The 19,568-nt window shown below is 40.4% G+C and overlaps 3 protein-coding genes across 5 annotated transcripts; 2 read left to right on the top strand and 1 right to left on the bottom strand.

Annotated features, from left to right (window-relative positions):
* The first annotated feature begins 10,712 nt into the window (after positions 1 to 10,712).
* On the top strand, positions 10,713 to 11,369 carry LOC137713334 (pentatricopeptide repeat-containing protein At5g43790-like). Its single transcript, XM_068452620.1, has one exon. It carries the CDS (start codon positions 10,713 to 10,715, stop codon positions 11,367 to 11,369), a length of 657 nt encoding a protein of 218 aa, XP_068308721.1.
* Positions 11,370 to 11,903: 534 nt separating this feature from the next.
* Positions 11,904 to 16,027, bottom strand: LOC137712962 (cell division protein FtsZ homolog 2-1, chloroplastic-like). Of its 3 annotated transcripts, none has more exons than XM_068452174.1 (8): positions 15,796 to 16,027; positions 14,421 to 15,180; positions 14,029 to 14,328; positions 13,715 to 13,805; positions 13,170 to 13,294; positions 12,794 to 12,886; positions 12,458 to 12,523; positions 11,904 to 12,362 (listed from the first exon to the last, which is right to left on the bottom strand). In XM_068452174.1, exons 2-8 carry the CDS (start codon positions 15,066 to 15,068, stop codon positions 12,243 to 12,245), a joined length of 1,443 nt encoding a protein of 480 aa, XP_068308275.1. In that variant the 5' UTR covers positions 15,069 to 15,180; positions 15,796 to 16,027; the 3' UTR covers positions 11,904 to 12,242. The 3 variants fall into 3 exon arrangements, with proteins under 3 accessions (XP_068308275.1, XP_068308276.1, XP_068308277.1); XM_068452175.1 differs by having other exon boundaries at positions 15,815 to 16,027; XM_068452176.1 differs by lacking the exon at positions 15,796 to 16,027 and adding an exon at positions 15,703 to 15,790.
* An 869-nt stretch (positions 16,028 to 16,896) lies between these two features.
* On the top strand, positions 16,897 to 19,106 carry LOC137713483 (iron-sulfur assembly protein IscA-like 1, mitochondrial). The gene is made up of 3 exons (XM_068452783.1): positions 16,897 to 17,193; positions 17,303 to 17,420; positions 18,711 to 19,106. The coding sequence occupies exons 1-3, from the start codon at positions 17,004 to 17,006 to the stop codon at positions 18,808 to 18,810; spliced, it is 408 nt and encodes a 135-aa protein (XP_068308884.1). The 5' UTR covers positions 16,897 to 17,003; the 3' UTR covers positions 18,811 to 19,106.
* Positions 19,107 to 19,568: the final 462 nt, after the last annotated feature.

The following is a 19,568-nucleotide window of genomic DNA, read 5'->3' as shown; positions in this document are numbered from 1 at the left end:
TTCAGTGAAAAACTTGTTAATATTCTTGTTAAATTGTTACGTGAACGACTACATGGCCACCTTTTAAGGGTGTTTTTGTCAAACCAACCATTCCACTTAACAAGGAAAGTGACAAATTTTTCACGAAAGAACCAAAATGATTTACGGTGGACAAATTTAAAGATCACTTCTATCGATTTTCAATGTTAGGAACAAAAAGTGAGAAGTTATACCGATCTCAGACTATTTTGGCTAAAAATACCCACTTTTTTCTCTTTATATTTGCACATCTTTACTCTTGATTATCAAATTTAACAAATAAAACAAAAAATAACGAACAAGATGAAACATGAGTGTTTTGAAAAATTGTGTCGTTATCATATATATATATATATATTTTAAATCATTCATACAAAATGGTAAAATAACAGAAACCACTCAAAACTTTGTGAATATGAAATACAAGAATTTGATAAAGGGACTGACATAAATTGTCTTCTATCCCTTTGTAGAAAAAACGAAAAAGAGGAGTTGGTATTTTTCCGGTTTGAGAAACTACACAAATTGTCCATTTTAGCCTTCAATATCGCATAGTATAAAGTTATAAAGTGCATTGTCATAGGCCATGTCCATTGTCCTTTTTTTGCGGGGCATTAGACAATTTGGGCCACTTGTGAACTGATGACAGTCCAATCAGATTTTTATTTTCTTCATTATGAAACTGCTAAAGCGGAATACAGTGGTATCATACGCTTGAGTCATGGGATTCGAATTCAATATTTTTTACTTATAAATATTAAGAATGTTACTAAACTGTAATACTAAATAGGTCGAATTATAGGTGGCCAGGTCATTGCAATTCAAGAATAATCACTTGGCTTCGTCAAAATTTTCGGTGGATTAGTACGTAAAGTCAAATGATTATAAAATAAATTTTTGTAAGTGTTTTTTTATTTTTATTTTTTAACTTACAATACCTTCAAGCCTTTAAGGACGAATTAAATGTCGCTATAGTGTCCCAATAGCGAGGAAAATGAAAATGATTATCACCGCATCCTTTTTTTAGGGATCTTAGGGATCCTGTGATCGTCACTGTGAATGTAAATTTCATTCTTCTTCTTCTTGGACGAAAATGCACCTGCAAAACAATCAACATCTAAGATCAAGGTCAAGAGCCTTACGTGCCCACGATGAATGGGGAGGGCTTTGGCCAAAGAATCTCTGATGCCAAAGTTAGAATTTGAGAGAGAGAAAGTGTTTACATTATGTTTGGATGAGGGAAATAAACTTGGAATTTGGATAAAATTCAGAATTTGTAAATTGACATACGCCAATTCCCTTGTTTGGATTCATAAACATAGGAATTTGAAATTTTCGTGTGGAAAAAAACTTGGAATTAGGGACCTCCAATTCCTAAGTTTAAATTCCATGTAAATATGTGTTATTTCCCAATTTCTATGATTGAGAGCTTAAATATAACAAATTATGTATTCAATTCCATTGTTCTTTTAGGTTAACCAAACAAGAAAATTTACTAATTCTAGAAAATAAAATCTCGTCAATTCAATTTCCGTCATTTAAAATTCCTTAGTAATCTTAAATTTTTTCATCCAAACATAGTGTTAGAGAATTTTTAGAAGATAATTGGACCTAGGTTTCGGAGAAAATGAGTGGCTATATATAGGGGTGTGGCCGGCCCTATTAGGAGAATTGGGACCGGCCACATTTGGTTGATTTGTGGGATTGATTGCAAGATATTATGTGAAATAATATATTGCAATTAATTTGGCAATTAATCAATTAATTAGGAAATTAATCAATTAATCAGGAAATAACTCCCAATTTGAAAAGAATAATTGGAAGTTACCTTGTGGGTAAAGATTTGATGAGGGATGATAAGAAGGTTTAAAAGAATACCATTTAGGTCACCCTTGACCTTGATTGAGCCATTATTGTCCGTTGTATACACGTGGGAGTCCTAGTATGCCTTAAGGGTAATTTTATCTTTTTTTACCTAAAAGTCCACTTGTCGCCTCTATATTTTTCTTGATTATTTTTGGCTCCACAAATGCCCACACACCTATTGGGCTGCTAGCAGGAAAGAGCAGCGGATGTAGAGATCTTCTTGCCCTAGGAAATAGAGGATTGTTTCCTATTTTGATGTAGATTCCCTCTTTAATTGGAAATTAGATCCTTCTAGGAAAGGGAAATAAATTACTTCTAAATTCTATTTAAGTCTACCTTAAGTAGATTATTAAATTAACTTCAGAAAGCAATTTATTTTACCCTATAAGAGAAAGAAAGCTAGAGGATATTTGTTCCCCTCCCCTAGCAATCTTCTACACTTGCCCGTGCAAAGGATCGTCTTTCGTTGCTTTCTTCGTCTTTGCGTTGCTCCAAGGTAAGAAAATTTTAATTTTCTTTGTCTTCTTAATTTTTAGGAGCCTCGGGGCTTCAAATTTGGCTCAACGGGGGTCAAGAATGCGTGAAAAGGTGGTTGGGAAGTCATGGCTGGTTTGCTGTGTGTGGCTTGGCGTGGTGTCAGCTCGGCTCAGGTTGAGGGCTAGCGGCGCGAGCTTTAGGCTCAGCGTGTGGTTGGCTTGGGTAGAAAAGTGATGATGGTGTACCACCGTTGTATCGCCAATGCAGGTCCTTGAGTAAGGTGGGCTACTTCAAGGTTGCTCACTTCAAAATTAGCTCCGATGACTCATTTAGAGACTTCCTTGAGGCATATAGGCATGTTATTCCATCAGGGGTGTGTGTGAAACGCGTCAAGGAGAATAACAGCCGTGAGCCATGTAGTGAGGCTCATAGAGCCATCAAATTTCACCCCTATTACTTTGTGTTGGGATTTAGTTTTCCCATGCTGCGTATCTTCCAAGAGGTGCTTTGCTTTCTGAAGTGTGCCCTCGCTCAATGTTCTCTCAATGTGGTCCGTGTAATGGTGGGGTTTCTCAATCTAAGCCAATTCTTTGACTTAGATTTGACCGTCAACGAATTTTGGTACTTCTTTGACATTGGCCACATTGAAGGAGTTGGGCAGCTGCGATCTCGCCACATGCTTTTTGACCACTCGAGCAAGGGAGACCATGACTGGTCCAAGAAGACTTTGGATATTAGGGGAGAATGAGAGTCTGATTTTTCCCTCGAGTTGCGTGTTCCAAAGATTTTCATCTCTGGTAAGTAGACTGTTTAGTCCTTCGACTGCTTTGTACTTTTGCTAAGTTGCTATCTGATTTACTGATTGTCTTCCTTTGCTCTTGTAGATTTGGAATTCGGCTCAACTCCTAAGACTTTTCCAGATATGAAGAAGGTGCATATCGCACTAAGTATTCTTTTTTAGTACCGTGAATGGTGTTGGCTGCTTAATCCTCTTCATAAGGAGAAATGTGGTCTGTCCCCGAGAAAGGAGATAAAGTGAATCAAGGTTGAGGTATTGGCTTATCCGATCACTATAATGGAACTTGTTATGAATGAAGGTGGAAATATGAGATTTTCCCTGCCTGCTCAAGAGATGCCGGCTGAGAAAAAGCCAAAGACTTTTTTCGCTGCTCGTGACAGTTCGCCGGCTACCCCTAGGCTTGTGATTGACTTGACCTTTTTCCAAAGGCGAGAAAGATGAGGCTGCTAGATCTGCGCCAGTGTCGCCTGTCGTTCCAAATGTGGCTAATTTGATTGCTGATAGGATTGCTTAGTGTAAAAGTTCCGTCATGCCCCCAGTGCCTAAATTTGTGCCAAAACGTCTGTCGGGGGCTAAGTTTGGTTCACCTTTGAAGAGACTTACTACTATGAAGAACGATAAGGTGGACTCTGCTGCTAAAGTGGCGCCAAAACCCACTCCCCTCGCTACTGAGACTGATTCGCCTGCTGAGAAGAATGAGACTGCTCGTGTGGGCAGTTATGAGAAATCTACCAAACTTGTTTCCGAAGAGGCTGTTGAGATTTGTGCGCTCTTGAAATCAAGTCTGCTTGAAGACATGGATGCATATGCCAAGTTTGTTGATGGTGTTAAAGGGGTTGTCTGCCCAAGTTCTTTCGCGAAGCATACGACCAAGTATAGGAGGACTGCTCTGCTTGCTATGATGTAGAAAACGATGATCTTGGCAGCCGAGTCTATGCTCTTTGACCAATAAGATACCAAGGCTGCCAAGTGGGTGACAAAGACTATAGCAGCCGAAGCCTATTCCTCGGCCAAGAAGATCAAGAGGTTGGAATCTGAGCTTGCCTCTTTGAATGGGTCTAATATCTCTACCCTCACTTTTATGCAGCTTGAGACTGCTTACTAAGAGATCGTGGATTTGAAGACTAGGCTTGACGCGATCTAAGTTAAGTATGAAAATGCAGATAATGAGATTAAAGTTTACATACCTCAGATTCAATACCTTAAGCGTGCCGTCTCTGAGCTTCGCTCCGCTGCTTACGCAAAGGATGAAGAGCTGATTACTGCTTATAATCAAATGATCCACTTCAAGAAGGTCGTGGATAGGCTCAAACCCCAAGTGTTGGAATTCCAAGGTTCCTTGAAGATCAACGAAAGTTTGAAGAAGGAAGTGGATGAGTTGCAGCGCGTCCGTGTTGGTCTGCTTGAGGAGAATGAACAGTTGAATGGTGAGAAGGCTAGGTTCGAGGTTTCACTTACTCAGAGTCAAGCTAATTTCTACAAGATGGGTTATGTAGATCATCTATTTGGTAGGTCATTTGACTTTGAGTTTCCTGGGAAAGACTTCGAGACCTTCTCTATTTCTCCGGAAGATTTGCTTGCCTTTACTTTTGAGGCTTCCATTGGTGAAGTAGTTGGAGAAGTTGGTGCTCAGGTTAGGGTAGCAGGGGGTGAAGCGCCGGATGGTGTCATTGTTGATAGTGTCGCAGCTGCTGAAGGTATAGTGACCGAATAGCTGTGAGGTATCCAAGCTGCTGAAGAGTAATCTTCTAGGTAGTCTTTAAGAGTTTCTTCATTTTCCTTGTTGTTTTTTGCTTTGCTCAAACTTCTTCGGTATTTTCCAGTTGTTTATCAATTTTGCTATAAAATTTAATAAACTTGCTTCATTCGCTTTTCTTCATCTTCGTTTTTTTTGTTCTTGCCCAACCTTAGATTTTTTAGACCAGTGGTAGACGTGCTACTTTTCTATAAGCAGATAGGCCTGCCTAGCTTATGCAGTCATAGGCGTTAGTGTAGAACTTTTGCAAGGTTGTTAGCCATAGGGTCGGTAGCCGGACGCCTTACTTACAGAAATAGACGAGTCAACGTGACAACCTTAGCTTTCTTTGATTTTTTGAGTTGTATGGCCTGCATCACAACATACTTTTTGTAACCAATTCCGTGGGTTACGTAGTAAGTATCATAACACTTTAGGAATTAAAGTAAATTATTCCGCGCTTTGGCAGAAATGAAGCTTATCGACTGCGTAGCATGTCAGTAATGGATGAAGCTTCGTATATACCTGCTAACTTGTTTAACCTTTCACAAAAACATATGGTTGTATAAGTTTAACATGACTTACTGCTTGAAGGGCAAGCTGTAGGCAGTTTTTTGGAAACCGTTGGCTATTTTAGTGCACTCAGTAGCAGCTTTAAGGTTATAGTGTATCCGTCCATAAGGCGTACTGCATAGTGTGCCTCTTCTGTCTCTAAGGCCTGGTTCTCCGCGGCCAAGAGACCAAAAATCCTTCAGTTAGCTAAGCCTTGAAAAATATCATTGTGGCTACTTTTAGGAATCCCGGTGTAAGCCATCGTGCACCTAGTTATACCAGGGTAGCCTGGCTCATCCATGTTTGGATATTCAGAGTGTAAGTTTATCCTCTCGATTTGGAGAACAGACCCATGTGGATGTCGGGGAATTAGTTTACCCTATCGCATTATAGAGCATGATGGGTCCCTCGGGGGGGGGGGTAATTCCTGTGATGAGTCCCTAAGAAGGCCGATATCTTCTTTTGAAGTGCAAGAGTGATCAGTTGTTGTAAACATGTAGTCGAGCTAAGTTGTAAATTACTTTTGAATTTCTCATTGAAAAACGAGTGAAATGAACGAAAATTTAGCTGTAAAATAGAGACTGCATAACAACTGGATAATCCTTGGCTCACAAGGTGGTGCCCGTTGAGTTGCTTAAGTCTTTAGCCTTTGGTGTAATGGGAAGTCACACATGGTACTTCCTCAAATTGTAGGCGTTCCACTGTTTTTCGATCTCTTTGTTGTTCATGGTGGCAAATATGTAATTACACTTGCCGCCCACACTGCTGATCTTGTACGGACCTTCCCAGATGAAGTCCATCTTTTTAGAGCGTTCTCTGCGGGCAATGATGAAGGCTTTTCTTAGGACTAGATCTTCGGGTTGGAACTGCCAGATCTTGGCTCTTTTGTTGTAGCTGGAGATGAGTTGCTGCAGGTGATGGTCTGCTTGCGTTTCTCCTCGTTTGGTGGTGCGATACACACATAGACATCCGGGAAGTTCATCTGCCAGATCTTGTTGGATACTTTGGCTTGCCCATTTCCTTAAGAATATCTCGGCATAGACATGTGCTGCTTGGTGCCATACTTTTGGAAGAACTTGGCCAAATCTTTGCCTAAGAATTGCGGGCCGTTGTCTGTGATGATGGATTGAGGGATGCCAAATAGACAAATGATATTTCTCCATATGAAGCACTATATGTCTGTTTAAGTCATGGTCGTCATAGGCTCTGCTACTACCCATTTGGTGAAGTAATTGGTTGCCATGATCATCATGCCTCTGTTACCAGTAGCGGGCGGTATTGGCCTTACCAAGTCGATTACACATTGTATGAATGGCCAATGACTCGTCTGCGGTTGTAGTTCGTTGGCAAGCAGTGCTAGTACCGACTTGTAGCGTTAATAACGGTCGTACTTTTGTACTAATTCCTTAGCATCTTGGTGCATGGTAGGCCAGTAGTAGCCTACGTTAAGAACCTTATGTGTTAAGGATCGGCTTCCAGAGTGATTTCCACAAATGCCTTCGCAGATCGAGCTTAAAACCTTTAGGTCGTCGGGAGGGATTAAGAAGTGGAGATGTGGTCTGGTGTAGGATCTTCAGACGAGAATGCCGTTCTATATGTAGTAGCGAGCCGCCTTTATTTGGAGCTTTCTAGACTCCAATTTTTCCGTGGGGAGTGTGCCATTAACCAGGTAGCCTATAATAGAACTTTGCCAGTTTAGAGTTATACTAGCGCATCCGCATGGGTGTTGTCTGCCTACGGAACTTGAGTGTGGGTATAAGTTTGAAATGCCTCGAGTTTCTTTTGTACCTTCTCTAGGTATTGCGGCATCTTCAGATGTTTTGCCATTTACGCCCTAGTAGTCTGGCTGGTGATTAGTTAGGAATCGGAATGAATTGCGAGCTTTTTCACTACCAAGTTTTGCCATTCGGAGGCCTGTTAGTAAAGCCTCATACTCTGTTTCGTTTTTGGATGCTTTGAAGCCTAGAGTGATCGCCTGCTCGAGCATCTAATCGTCTGGGGTGACAAGGACCATGCCTGCTCTTGAATCTTTGTAGTTTGATGCGACATCGACATGCAAATGCCAGAAGTCTCTATTGGGTGAAGCAGGAGCGGCTAGGGTGTGCTCGGCTGCCTTTATGACATCATTGGGCAGATCTGTTGCGTCGCCCAGGCTAGGCGTGAATTCTGTTACGAAGTCTGCCAAAGCTTGGGCATTTATTGCCGTGCAAGGTTGGAAAATTAAACCATATTCGCCAAGTTCCACCGCCCATTTCATCACTTGTTGAGAAACATCTAGACCATGTAGGATTGATCGTAGATGATATTGAGTCATGATGACGACTGTATAAGCTTGAAAGTATTGTCTGAGTTTTCGAGTCGCAATAACTAGCGCCAAAATTAATTCATCGATCTTTAGATAGCTAGTTTCCGCATCGAGAAGAGCTTTAAAAGTGTAGAATACCTGCAGTTGGGCCCCCAACTCTTCTCGTATGAGGGCAAAGCTCACTGTTACTTCTGAGACTGTTAAGTAGATGTATAAGTCCTCCGCTGCTTCTGGCTTGGATAGTAAGAGATATGATGTAAGATACTTTTTCAGTTTTGGAAAGCTTTTTCGCACTCTTCATCCTATTTGTCTCATTGTGCCCTCTTGATGACCTTGAAAAAGGGTTTGCATCGATCGGTGGACATCGAGAGAAAGCGGTTGAGGGCGGCTACTCGTCCGGTGAAGCTTTGAATCTCCTTCAAAGTAGTTGGAGGTTTCATCTCTAGGATTGCTTGGATTTGCTGGGTTACTAGATACCCTAAGAATTTGCCTGAAGATACTCCAAATATGCATTTGGTGAGATTGAGCTTCATCTTGCACTTTCTAAGGATGTTGAAAGTTTAAGCCAAGTTGCCGAGGTGGTCTGACCTCTGCTTGCCTTTTACGATAATATCATTGATGTAGACCTCCATGATTACTCAAATTTGTTTCTTGAACATCATGTTTACCAATCTTTGTTAAGCGGTTTCCGCGTTCTTGAGGCTAAAGGGCATGACCTTGTAGCCGTATGTGCCTCGCTCGATCACAAACTCAGTTTTCTCCTTGTCGGGCTCGCACATGGCTATTTGGTTGTAGTCGGAGTATGCATCTAAGAAACTGAGCAGCTAGTTCCCAGAAGTCGAATCTACTAATAGATTGATTCAGGGAAGTGGATAAGGATCCTTTGGGCATGCTTTGTTGAGGTCGGTGTAGTTTATGCAAACCCTCCACTTGCCCTTATCTTTTTTCTTCACTAGTACGGCTTTGGCAAGCTATGCTGAGTGCGCCACCTCTTCTATAAATCCAACTTCTAGTAGCTTGTCAATTTCCGCCTCTATGATGGCTACTCGCTCGGGTGCGAAATGTCTTCTCTTTTGAATTACCGGTTTGGCAGTGGGGTCGACGTGCAGCTTGTGGCAAGCTATCTTGGGGTCGATGTTGGGCATATTGGAAGGTGACCACACAAAGACATCATGATTTTCCCTAAGGAAAGCTGTGAGTTCCTCATTTTCCTTCGGGCTTAGACATGAGCCAATTCTAACCTTCTTCTTCGGCTGATGGGGATCAAGAATGATATGCCCGACGTCTTATTCGGGATTCCATCCTGTCTCATCTGCTGGCGCGTTGGTTTGGACACCATCTTCTTGATTCGCTTGTTGTAATTGCTATTTGGTAGTTTTGTCATCCCCTTGGACCTCGATTGCCTACGGGGGTAAATGTCTTTTTTTTTTTTATTCCTTCAGTACTTACACAATGCATCATCGAGATGCGCCCTAGTCAAACTTGATTTCTTCGATTCCTCCTCCTGGGATGCGCAATTAGATTTTTAATACTTAACGGAAGTGACGGTATCCAGCTTTATTAGCCAAGGTCTCCATAGAATCCTATTGTAGGGAGATGGGTCGCTTACTATTGTGAACGTCTGCTTTGAGACAACTGGTGGTGTTTTCATGTCAAGTGTGATGTGGCCGATGGTAGTTGAGGTGTGTTTGTTGAATCAGATGAGTACCTCCACTCAACATATGATTGTGTTTTACAGGCCCTTCTTCTGAATTACTGAGAGCTGAAGTAGGTTAACTCCACTTCCATTGTCCACCATCATTCTGTTGACTATGGCATGGGCCAGTTGGACATATACTACTAGTGCGTCGTCATGCGGGAAATCTACGCCTTCGGCATCTTGCTCAGTGAAACCAAAAATGGGTCCAGGTTGGGTGTTGGCTGCCTAGATTTGTGAGACTAATAGAGCCTGCTGGATTTTCCTCTTCTTGGAGTTGTTGGTGGCCCCCCAAGTGCTTAGATTCGGCCAAAATGCCATTTATCCGAATCGTCTTGTTGGGCAGTTCTTTGTCGACATTCGCTGTAATACCCTAAAAATTTAAATATATGGAATAGAATATTCATAATTATGAATATGTGGAGAAAATCGAAAATAAATTGATTTATGGTTATGAAAATTTAATTGAGGAATTTTAAAATTTTGTTATCGACAATTATTATAGTTTACGTACTAGTATTATTGAGATTTTATATTATTTTTCGAGAATTTATATTAATTTATTTGAATTGAGTTTTACATTAAACTAGTTACGAAGTTTGAAGTTTGGAAATTAATTATTTAAAATCCCTTCTAGGTCACAATTTATATGTTTAAATAGAGCTCGATATCACGAATGCGTAGGCACAAACCTTCGTGAAACGGAGTTATAACGAATAAGTTATTAACATTGAAAGTGAGGGATATTTTTGTAATTTTAACCTTCTTTAGAAGGCTCCAGATTTTCTGGAACCATGTGATATGCCACGTGTGTGGTTGGGATAAAAGAAAAAGGAAAGAAGAGAGAGAGATGGATGACTAGGATGAGAATGAGAGAAGAGAAAAGAGAGAAAGGAGGAATGGGACCGACCAATCAGGAAGAGAGGAAATGAGAGGAAATGAGGGGAAATGAGGGAGACGAAAAAGAAGGAATCGGATCCCTCTTCGACCTGCCAACCTGACACGACTATATCTCCTAATTCTGGCCACCGTTGACGATGGGACCGGTGCCAAAATGATCCTTACTTTGAACCCAATCGTTCTCTTTCCCATGTTAACCTGAAAAATTGATGAAACTGGGTGGATTTCAAGAGAAACCATATAGGGGGTGAGACGGGTTTGGCTTCGATTCACCAAAATCTGAAGCTAACTCCATCCGTCACCATCACCAATAGTCTTCCCTCAATGTTAGGAATAAAGCCCAAACATGGGTTAAGGTGTCGGAATGGTTTTGAAGTCGAATCAAGAACACCCAATTCAAGAGTTTCCAGTAGTTCGAGGACGATTTGAGGTGTTTCCCGACCGAATTACTTTTTCTAGCTTGATCAAGGCTTGTGCCAACCAAGCTGCACTTGGTCAAGGCATCCAGCTTCACGCTCAGGCGGTTAAAGTTAATTTGGATAGAGACCCTTTTGTTTTCTCTGTTTATGTTGATATGTATGGAAAGTGCGGGCTGCTTGATGATTCAACTCAAGTGTTTCACGAGATAGCAAACCCGACTGAAGTTGCATGGAATTCATTGTTAGTTGTGCTTGCTCTTCATGGCTTAAATTACTTTCATTCTATGGAGAAAACATATGGAATAGTTCCTAGAGATGAACATTACTCTTGCGTTATTGATTTGCTTGGCCGGGCTGGAAGGCTTACAGAGGCAGAAGAATTCATAAACAGCATGCCAATCCCACCAAATGCTTTCGGGTGGTGTTCTTTTCTCGAGGCTAGCAGGATTCATGGTGATAAGAAGAGGGGCAAACTGGCAGCAGAAAAACTGATGCAGCTTGAACCTGAGAACATCGGAGGGCATGTTCTGAAAGCTGAATCATTAGTTGAAGGATTTATTGACCAGAAGCCAGAGCTTCTATGGAAGAAATGCTATAGATGACTTGGGACCCGTTTGGGAAGGAATTTAGGAAGGCCAAAATCACTTTCAAAGAATCAAAATCGCTGGTGACAATGTTTGACAGAAAAACTCAGTGCATATGGAATATAAAAAGCACTTGAAGCGACCATGTGAAGCATGAAAAACACTTTCTCAGTTCCAATAGAAATTTGCTGCTGACAAATGCGCTTCCTACAAAAGCGCTTAGAACCATAAGTGTTCTCTACAAAAGCACCGTTGCCAAACGGGCCTTTACTCATCAAGAAGGAAGAACGGGATTTTCAGACGAGCATGTAAGAAGACAACCCTTTGACCTTCACCTTGAACTTGGAACACAACCAACCCTTTCACTAAGATTGGAACAAATTGTGGGTGTCTAACGTCTAATTATGCTTTTGACACCCAACAAATTGAGTGAGTTATTTTCGTGCAGACTTTTCTCCACCTACACACTTTCGTTCATTTCTGCTATTTGGTTTGAAGCGAAGAATAAAAAGAAGTGTGCGGAAATTATCTCTTCAAATTGCTTCTGCAATGTGACAACTCATTGACAAAATTTCAATGACTGCTGCTTCTGATAGAATTTTCTCCGAAAGAAGCCATTCATGATTTCTCCATAAGTTCTATCTCACCTTCAAGAGGGAAAACGCTGTACATACCAATGGCGTTTATTCAATTCTTCCGGTGAAAAACAAGATCTAAATGACTCGAAAATGGGAAACATACAATCGGATGAGGATGCACTCATATAATATCAAGGCTAGAAACCGCTAACAAATGGCATATCGAGGATCTATCATCTAGTATCTACAAAGGCATATTTAAATCCCTCGGATGGATGCTGGGTGAAGAGGTCTGGAGGCATGAGGCATGAGATCACGCTCTTGGATAACGGGAGCCCCCTTTTTTCTTCAAGAAATCAGGAATCTCAACTGCACTACCTTCCATGAAAGAGGATGGCCGTCGATTGATTCCAAGGGTAACATCTCCTTGTGCCTGCATTTTGGTAGAGTTTACAAAATTGTTTAAGAGAGGGTGAGAGTTAGTGCATGTGCGCGCGTGAGCGTGGGGGGGCATGTGTTAAGGAATACCTGGAGTGTCCTGCCTTCATTTTCTTCTTGGCGTTTGAATCCAGTAGCAATAAGAGTTATACTGACCTGTGAAGACAAGCAACATGGAATTTTAAGATGTATTCAAACCACAAACCACAGGTGGAAGATTAACCGAGCATGTATATTTGTTTACCAATTTGTTACCAATGATACGCTTTTAGATGCAGATATGCAATCCTCTGTGATCATGCCATAACGATTGGAACAGCAAATTTTACCATGTTCAACAGAAATCAGGAAGCTTTTGGAAGATGGCATATGCGATTTTCTTTTGGTACCATGTTCTCTTCAGAGAAAGAGAGAACAAATACTTACTTGGCCACTGAGAGATGGATCTGTCACTGCTCCAAATATTAAATTTGCTGTAGGATCGACAAGATCATATATAACCTCAGCTGCAGCATTTACCTATGAGAATTTCCCCATTTGAAATTAGAGAGTAAGAGAAGAGAAATACAACACCATATCAAGTTATCAACTGCGAAATGGATGCAATGGTGAAACTGTAAGAATAATTTTGAAAGACAGCTTTATCTCACAGAAACATGGAAGACCAGACTTCAACGTGGAATGGATTTTCTTTTACAAAGATAGATGGAAAGGATCTTATACAGAAAACAAACAATTTCAGCCCATGACTCCATAGATAGAACCAAAAAGCAGAGTAAGAGTGAGAGAGAAGATGAAGTACCTCATAAAGGGTCAAATCCGTTCCCCCAGTTATGTTCCAAACAATTCCAGTCGCCCTCTCGATACCAATATCTAGTAAAGGTGATTGGATGGCATTTAATGCAGCGTCTCTTGCCCTCGTCTTCCCTGCTCCAAGAAAATACAAAGCTCAGAAAAAAATCATAGCACAAAACTAAGAAAAAGAAGTTTTGGGGTCATCAATACTGAAACAAATAGGCTTGACAACAATGTATCCTAACATAATTAAGGAAGAAAGAAGTTTTGGGGTCATCAATAATTTGAATCTTAGACCGAAAGACCTATTTGAAATTCTAACAAACTTGAGATTATGTCTCCTTTCTGACCTTTCCTTCTCATGCTCTAACAAAAAAAAACTGAGAAGTTCTAGATGCCATTTATTCTGTATTAACTTCACAAGAAAGTTAGCCACAATGGTGTCATTCAGGAAGGCAATAACCAAAATAATCAAGTCTGATATTAAAAGTGAAGCCAATAATTTGATATAAGCACTCCAAACATCCTAGCAGTATGTAGCTAAAGTATTACCAGTTGCAGTTCCTATCCCCATCAACGAAGAACCTGCATTGGCCATTATAGCCCGTACGTCTGCAAAATCCACATTTACCAGTCCTGGTATCTGCAATCAAGATGACAAACCATCAATTATAGTAACAAACTATTGCCCAAAAAAGGGAAATGCAATGATCCACAAATAAATAATCAAAACCCTTGACCAAAAAAGGGAAATGCAATGATCCACAAATAAATAATCAAAACCCTTGATAGACTAGATGAATGGTCTTAACAGTCAGAAGTTAAGATTACACTTCAATATACAACATCTTTAAAGATCACCATACCGTGATTATATCTGAGATGCCACGAACACCTTGTCGTAGAATATCATCGGCCAGATTAAATGCCTCCGTTACTGGGGTAGATTGGGAAACTGCAGTCAATAACTTGTCATTTGGAATGACTATCAGTGTGTCAACGTTTTCTCTCAGAGCTGCGATTCCTTCCTGGGCTTGCACTGCCCTTTTTCGTCCCTCAAAAGAGAAAGGGGTTGTCACGACACCAACTGTCAATATACCCATTGACTTTGCAATGCCTGCAACTATAGGAGCTCCACCAGTTCCAGTTCCTCCACCCATTCCCGCCTGCATATGAAGATATTTAATGTCAAGTGCAGAAATGCATAAATTAGACAAATGTTGGGAAGTCACGACAGAGGAATAGCATTTGAACCTACCGTAACGAAGACCATGTCTGATCCATATAGTGCTTCTTCTATTGATTCTTTGCTTTCTTTTGCAGCGTTCATACCAATATCTGGGTTTCCACCAGCTCCAAGACCCCTGGTAAGTTCTTGACCAATTTGTAAACGGTTCTCGGGAAAGACAGGAGACATTTTCATGGCTTGAATATCAGTGTTAAGAATCCAGAACTCTACACCCTTCATTGCACTCTCTATCATGCGATTAACTGCATTTGACCCTCCACCGCCAACACCAATAACTTTGATTTTTGCTTCACCATTACTAGGGGAAGATTTGTCACTTAAACTCTCAGTGACATCTTCACCTGAAATATCTTTTCTAGGGTTGCTCAATGTATTGTTTCCCTCTCTAAGCAATGAAACTTCAGGGTGTAGATTCAGAAAAGGGTCTCTATTATTCTGATATGAACCGACACTCTTAGAGTTGATTGAGCACTTAACATGAAGCAAACTTGACTTAAGGTTTACACCCATAAAACCGTACTCCTCAGGCACTTTTAAGCTGCTAACTCTTCCCAAGTGATTCTCCGTTCCAAAGTGACCCCCAAGTCTTGTTAGTACCCCCACCGGGTTTCTAGTATCAGAAAGGGTAACATAATTCGATGCATAAGTCGCCATCATGTAAAAGCTGAGACTTTAAATCTCAGAGACAGGTAAGCTGATGAATGCCAACAAATTTAGAAACCCAAATGACTTCAAATTTCAGTTCCACCACAAATCTCTCTCCCAACACCTGTTTTCAAAAAAACCAGATAATTGTAAGAAACCACAAAACGTAGCAGATTAATTACAAACACTCAAAGGCCAGCAAATGGTAAAACGTCACTAATTAACTAAGCCCAAATCAAACACAGACCCCATAAACTTCATAGCACGCATTACAATCCCAGATAATTACAACCCGAAAAGCAAAACCCACAGCAACTTTGCAACTCAAAGTAACTATGGAGTTAACAGAAAGAAAGCAGAAAACAACTAGAAAAACAAACCAGAGAAATGTAAGACCCCATAAACTTCATATGGCACATTACGGTCCCCAGAGAAAAATTACAACTGGAAAAGCGAAACCCAACAACAATTAGGCGAAATTCAATAGAACTATGAAGTTAACAGCAATCAAGCAAGCAGAAAACAATGAGAAAGAAGCAAACCAGAGAAATGTAAAACCCCAAAAAAAAACAATTATGTAAAATTCAATGCAACCATGAAGTTAAACAGCATCAAGCAAGCAGAAAACAGTAAGAAATGAACAAACCAGAGAAATGCAGAACACACGGAGACCCAAATTCCAGAAAACAAGAAGGAAACAGAGAAATGGCCAGCTGGGGTTTCAGAGAAAGTTACAGACCTGATAAATCCGAAGAGACCTAGGAAGCAGAAAACAGAGAACTCCTGGGAGCATTTGGGGGCGTAGAGCCCAAAGAGCCAGATTTGGACTGATGATTGCGAGTTGATCGACGAAGATAGAGAAGCGTAGGAAGTGGAAAAGGAAGCAACGAACCAACTAAGAATATTGAGAAATCTGGTTGAAAGGGGAAGTAAATGCGATTGGGTGGTTTGGATTTTCAGGTGAAAGGCATGCGGGTGTGGGCTCTTGTGAAAACAGCACAAAGTCTGGCTAAACACTATTTCAGTGACAAGGGTTTAACTGTTGGGCTGTGTTTCTTATTGCTTCAAATTCTTGTGTTCATTAGTTGGGCCCAATTGCAGAGTCCAAGTGAGCATCGGAAATTAGAAGACAACGTTTGATCACTTGACATGTCTGACCATCCAACATTGATACGTTTCGATTATGAACATATAATTTGTATTTGATTATCGGTATTTCAATGGCATACCTGTTGATGTGATTGTCAGTGAAATGTTACATGAGAAATAATTGACAACGTAAAATCCTCTTATTTGACATAGTTTGATTGACACTAACCACTATTACTGTTAGGTTGACACAGAGGTCACCGCATGATGTCACATAAAGCTTTTTACAGTAGATCGAAAATTTTGAATTTAATTCTTATGAATAGAATGAAATTTATATTTATAAAAATCAAAATAAAAGTGCATGAACATACTAATACATATACAAACCGCACAAACCGCTGTAAAAGGGCTAACAGAACTACAATTAAATACTGACTATTATTGTTAGTGGTCACTAAGCGCGTCAATAATAATTTCGATTCTCACTTCCTCTCAACAAAAAAACAGAATAATCTCGCTTAAAAAAAAAATTATCGTTGACACTCAAAAAATATAATTTTACACCCTTCGTTTTTCAAAAATAAAAATTTAGAATACACGATTAAAATTTTGAAGGCCAAGAAAACCCACATATAAACATTTCAGGGACAGGGAGGTAATTATATCACAAGCGAATCTATTGCGACACGCAATGATGTTTCTGCCGTCCACGGAAACTTCCAGAAACCTGTTCAAAACGCAACGTAGAGCGGCACGAAATGACGGAACTACCCGGCGCGAGTTTCCCACGGTTTTGCCTTTAGATCCCAAGAGAGAAAAATCTGGGAAGAAGAGAAGACATAAAAAATCCGACCGATGGCTTCTCAAATTCTGGCAGTTGCAGCCGAGAGGATCGGACCGGCGGCGAGGCGACAGGCCGTGAGCTTGACGGACGCGGCGTCGAATCGGATAAGGCAACTCCTAGAGCAGCGCCGGCGGCCATATCTGAAACTCGGCGTCAAGGCTCGCGGCTGCAACGGTTTGTCCTACACTCTCAATTACGCAGGTGCGGCGCCGTTTCGATCCTGATCGTCAAGTTTCTTCTTTTTCTTGAATTTTGCTGAGTTGAATTGTGAATTTCGTAAATTAATTTGCTCCGATTTGCTCATTTGTAGATGATAAGGGGAAGTTTGACGAATTGGTGGAGGATAAAGGTGTGAAGGTTTTGATCGATCCGAAGGCTCTGATGCACGTCATAGGAACGAAGATGGATTTTATAGATGATAAACTCAGGTAAATCTTCTCTTCCTCTTTTTTTCCCCAATTTTTTCTCTTTTTTTGGTGGATTTGTGGGAAAATTATTAGCATGTTTGGCTTCTGAGAAATTGTTTGGTTTTGATTTGAATTGGGGGTGTGTAAATTTTTGGTTTTTGTTTGGTAGAGAAAATGAACTTTTGCTGTGTTAGAAGTGGAATAGGCTTTTTTGTATTTATTTCCAGTGTCAATTTGATGTTAGGATGCATAACTTGTGTATCTTAAGGATAATAGGTCTTCGAATTTCGGTTTGAATTCCGGAGAATATATGAGTTTTCACCTTGAGATGAACCAAGAGTCTTGGGGCCTGTTTTGGATTGCTTCTGGAAAGAGCCAAAACTGCTTTCTGGCAACCAAAAATGCTTTTAATTAGGTTAGCAGAAAAACTAAAAGCGTTTTTTTGGTTGTGGAAGCACTTTCAGTGCTTTTACTTATGAGAAGTAATCTCAATTGAGCTCTTGCAACCGTATGACATTCAGTAAGCTGATGTGCTGCAACTGACTATTTTGTGGGGGGTGGGCATTTTCATGGTTATGGTGGGTATTTGCCATTTTATCAACTCTAACATCGTCCCAACGAAGCCTCTGTTGCCTTGTACAATACCTAGACTGGTGCTGCTTAGCACTGATATTATCAACATCAGCTTTAGGTCTCCACCCTCCTTACCTAGATATTAAATTGCCCATAATGTCACCTTCCATTCCTGTCCTCACAACTATCGCATGACCATTTCATTAAGACCGACAGAGGACCATGATTTTGGGGTTCATCACCTCCACTGCTGCCATTAGTACTTCAACCTCTGTTTACTGTTGCATGCACGTGTTGTGCGCATTCAATGGGAATGTGCATGTTAAAAGGGTGGCTTCCATGCGCGTGTTAGGAGAGATTATGGTACATGTGTATCCATTTTTACCTGAGCAGAAACCAAACCATGAAGAAAGATGGTCTGCTAATTTTCTTTTGCTTGCGTATTTTTTTTGGGTATATTTGCTTGCCTTGTTACTCCATGAACAAGTACTTAAAATTGGGAATCTTGACACCTTTGTTTCAAAAAAGCAGCTGAATGGCATGGTATTTAGGTCACTCGTTGGTCAGATAAAAAGTTTTTAAATTCAACTGCCGTGGGTACTGATGTCTCCTTTTCATTTGTTGGTGGTGCATTGATATAATCAGGATATGCCCTTGGCTCCACAACTTTCTTGCTTATGCCTTCAGTCATCGTTGCCTTCCTGCTTTTCCTCACGCGTAATTTATTTACTTTGGCAGGTCTGAGTTTGTATTTATCAATCCCAACTCTAAAGGACAGTGTGGTTGCGGGGAATCGTTCATGACAACAGGCAGTAGCGGAGCTAAGAAGAAGGTTTAAAGAATCGTATGGCCAGCTAGTGACGAACCAAGACTTTCACTGATTAATTATTTGTGTTGGTGCCGGCGTGAGCCATTTTAGTCTGTGCTAACTCGGGTCTGAAGTTGGCATTCTTCTGTAAAGATGATTCCAATTTTGTTTGGGAGAACACATTGTATATCTATAAAATTTTGTGCTTCTTGAAATTGTATGAACTTTTGTAATGTCAACATGTAAAAGCTGCTGACTTGTGGAGATTGCGTTCACGAGATTGTCATTTTTCACTTATAAGTGAGAGGTTGTATGTTCAAATTTCATGACTAGCATGTTTGATCTCTTACCTCTTAGTGTAGATATATCACTATATAAAATGAGTTATGGATCTTGGATATATCACTATATAAAATGAGTTTTGGATCTTACTCCGGTTTTTCAGATGGGGTTATAGTTTTCACTCTTGAGGGATTTTGTTTTTCATTGATATGAGCCATATCGTGTACTGGAAAATTGAACACAAAACCTCGAGTACGAAAGTGAATTTTCTTAATCATTTGAGCTACAATTGATTTTTTGAGCCACTTCGTTTTTCTGATTCTCAAACAATCTCACTTATAGTAGTCTACCTTTGTCGACACTCAACATTTTTTCCAATTGAGGTAGGAATTAGTATGCATGTAATGGGGACTCAGATAAGAGAGAGATTTTTGAGTGTGCTCGGAACATAAGACGGTAAATCATATGTTATTATACAATTAAATAGACACATGAAAAAAAAAAAA

This window comes from Pyrus communis, chromosome 13, assembly GCF_963583255.1.
Source record: "Pyrus communis chromosome 13, drPyrComm1.1, whole genome shotgun sequence".
NCBI lineage: Eukaryota > Viridiplantae > Streptophyta > Magnoliopsida > Rosales > Rosaceae > Pyrus > Pyrus communis.
This window is presented reverse-complemented; position numbering and strand designations above follow the sequence as displayed.

What these genes read in the sequence shown, in the direction of transcription:
- LOC137713334 (XM_068452620.1), top strand. Translation starts at nt 10,713, where the DNA reads ATGGTTTTGAAGTCGAATCAAGAACACCCAATTCAAGAGTTTCCAGTA.
- LOC137712962 (XM_068452174.1), bottom strand. Translation starts at nt 15,068, where the DNA reads ATGATGGCGACTTATGCATCGAATTATGTTACCCTTTCTGATACTAGA. An exon ending in CAGACATGGTCTTCGTTACG is followed by an intron (nt 14,329 to 14,420) that starts GTAGGTTCAAAT and finishes CTTCATATGCAG; the next exon opens with GCGGGAATGGGTGGAGGAAC. An exon ending in CGGATTTGACCCTTTATGAG is followed by an intron (nt 12,887 to 13,169) that starts GTACTTCATCTT and finishes AAATTCTCATAG; the next exon opens with GTAAATGCTGCAGCTGAGGT.
- LOC137713483 (XM_068452783.1), top strand. Translation starts at nt 17,004, where the DNA reads ATGGCTTCTCAAATTCTGGCAGTTGCAGCCGAGAGGATCGGACCGGCG. An exon ending in CTACACTCTCAATTACGCAG is followed by an intron (nt 17,194 to 17,302) that starts GTGCGGCGCCGT and finishes GCTCATTTGTAG; the next exon opens with ATGATAAGGGGAAGTTTGAC. An exon ending in TTTATAGATGATAAACTCAG is followed by an intron (nt 17,421 to 18,710) that starts GTAAATCTTCTC and finishes TTACTTTGGCAG; the next exon opens with GTCTGAGTTTGTATTTATCA.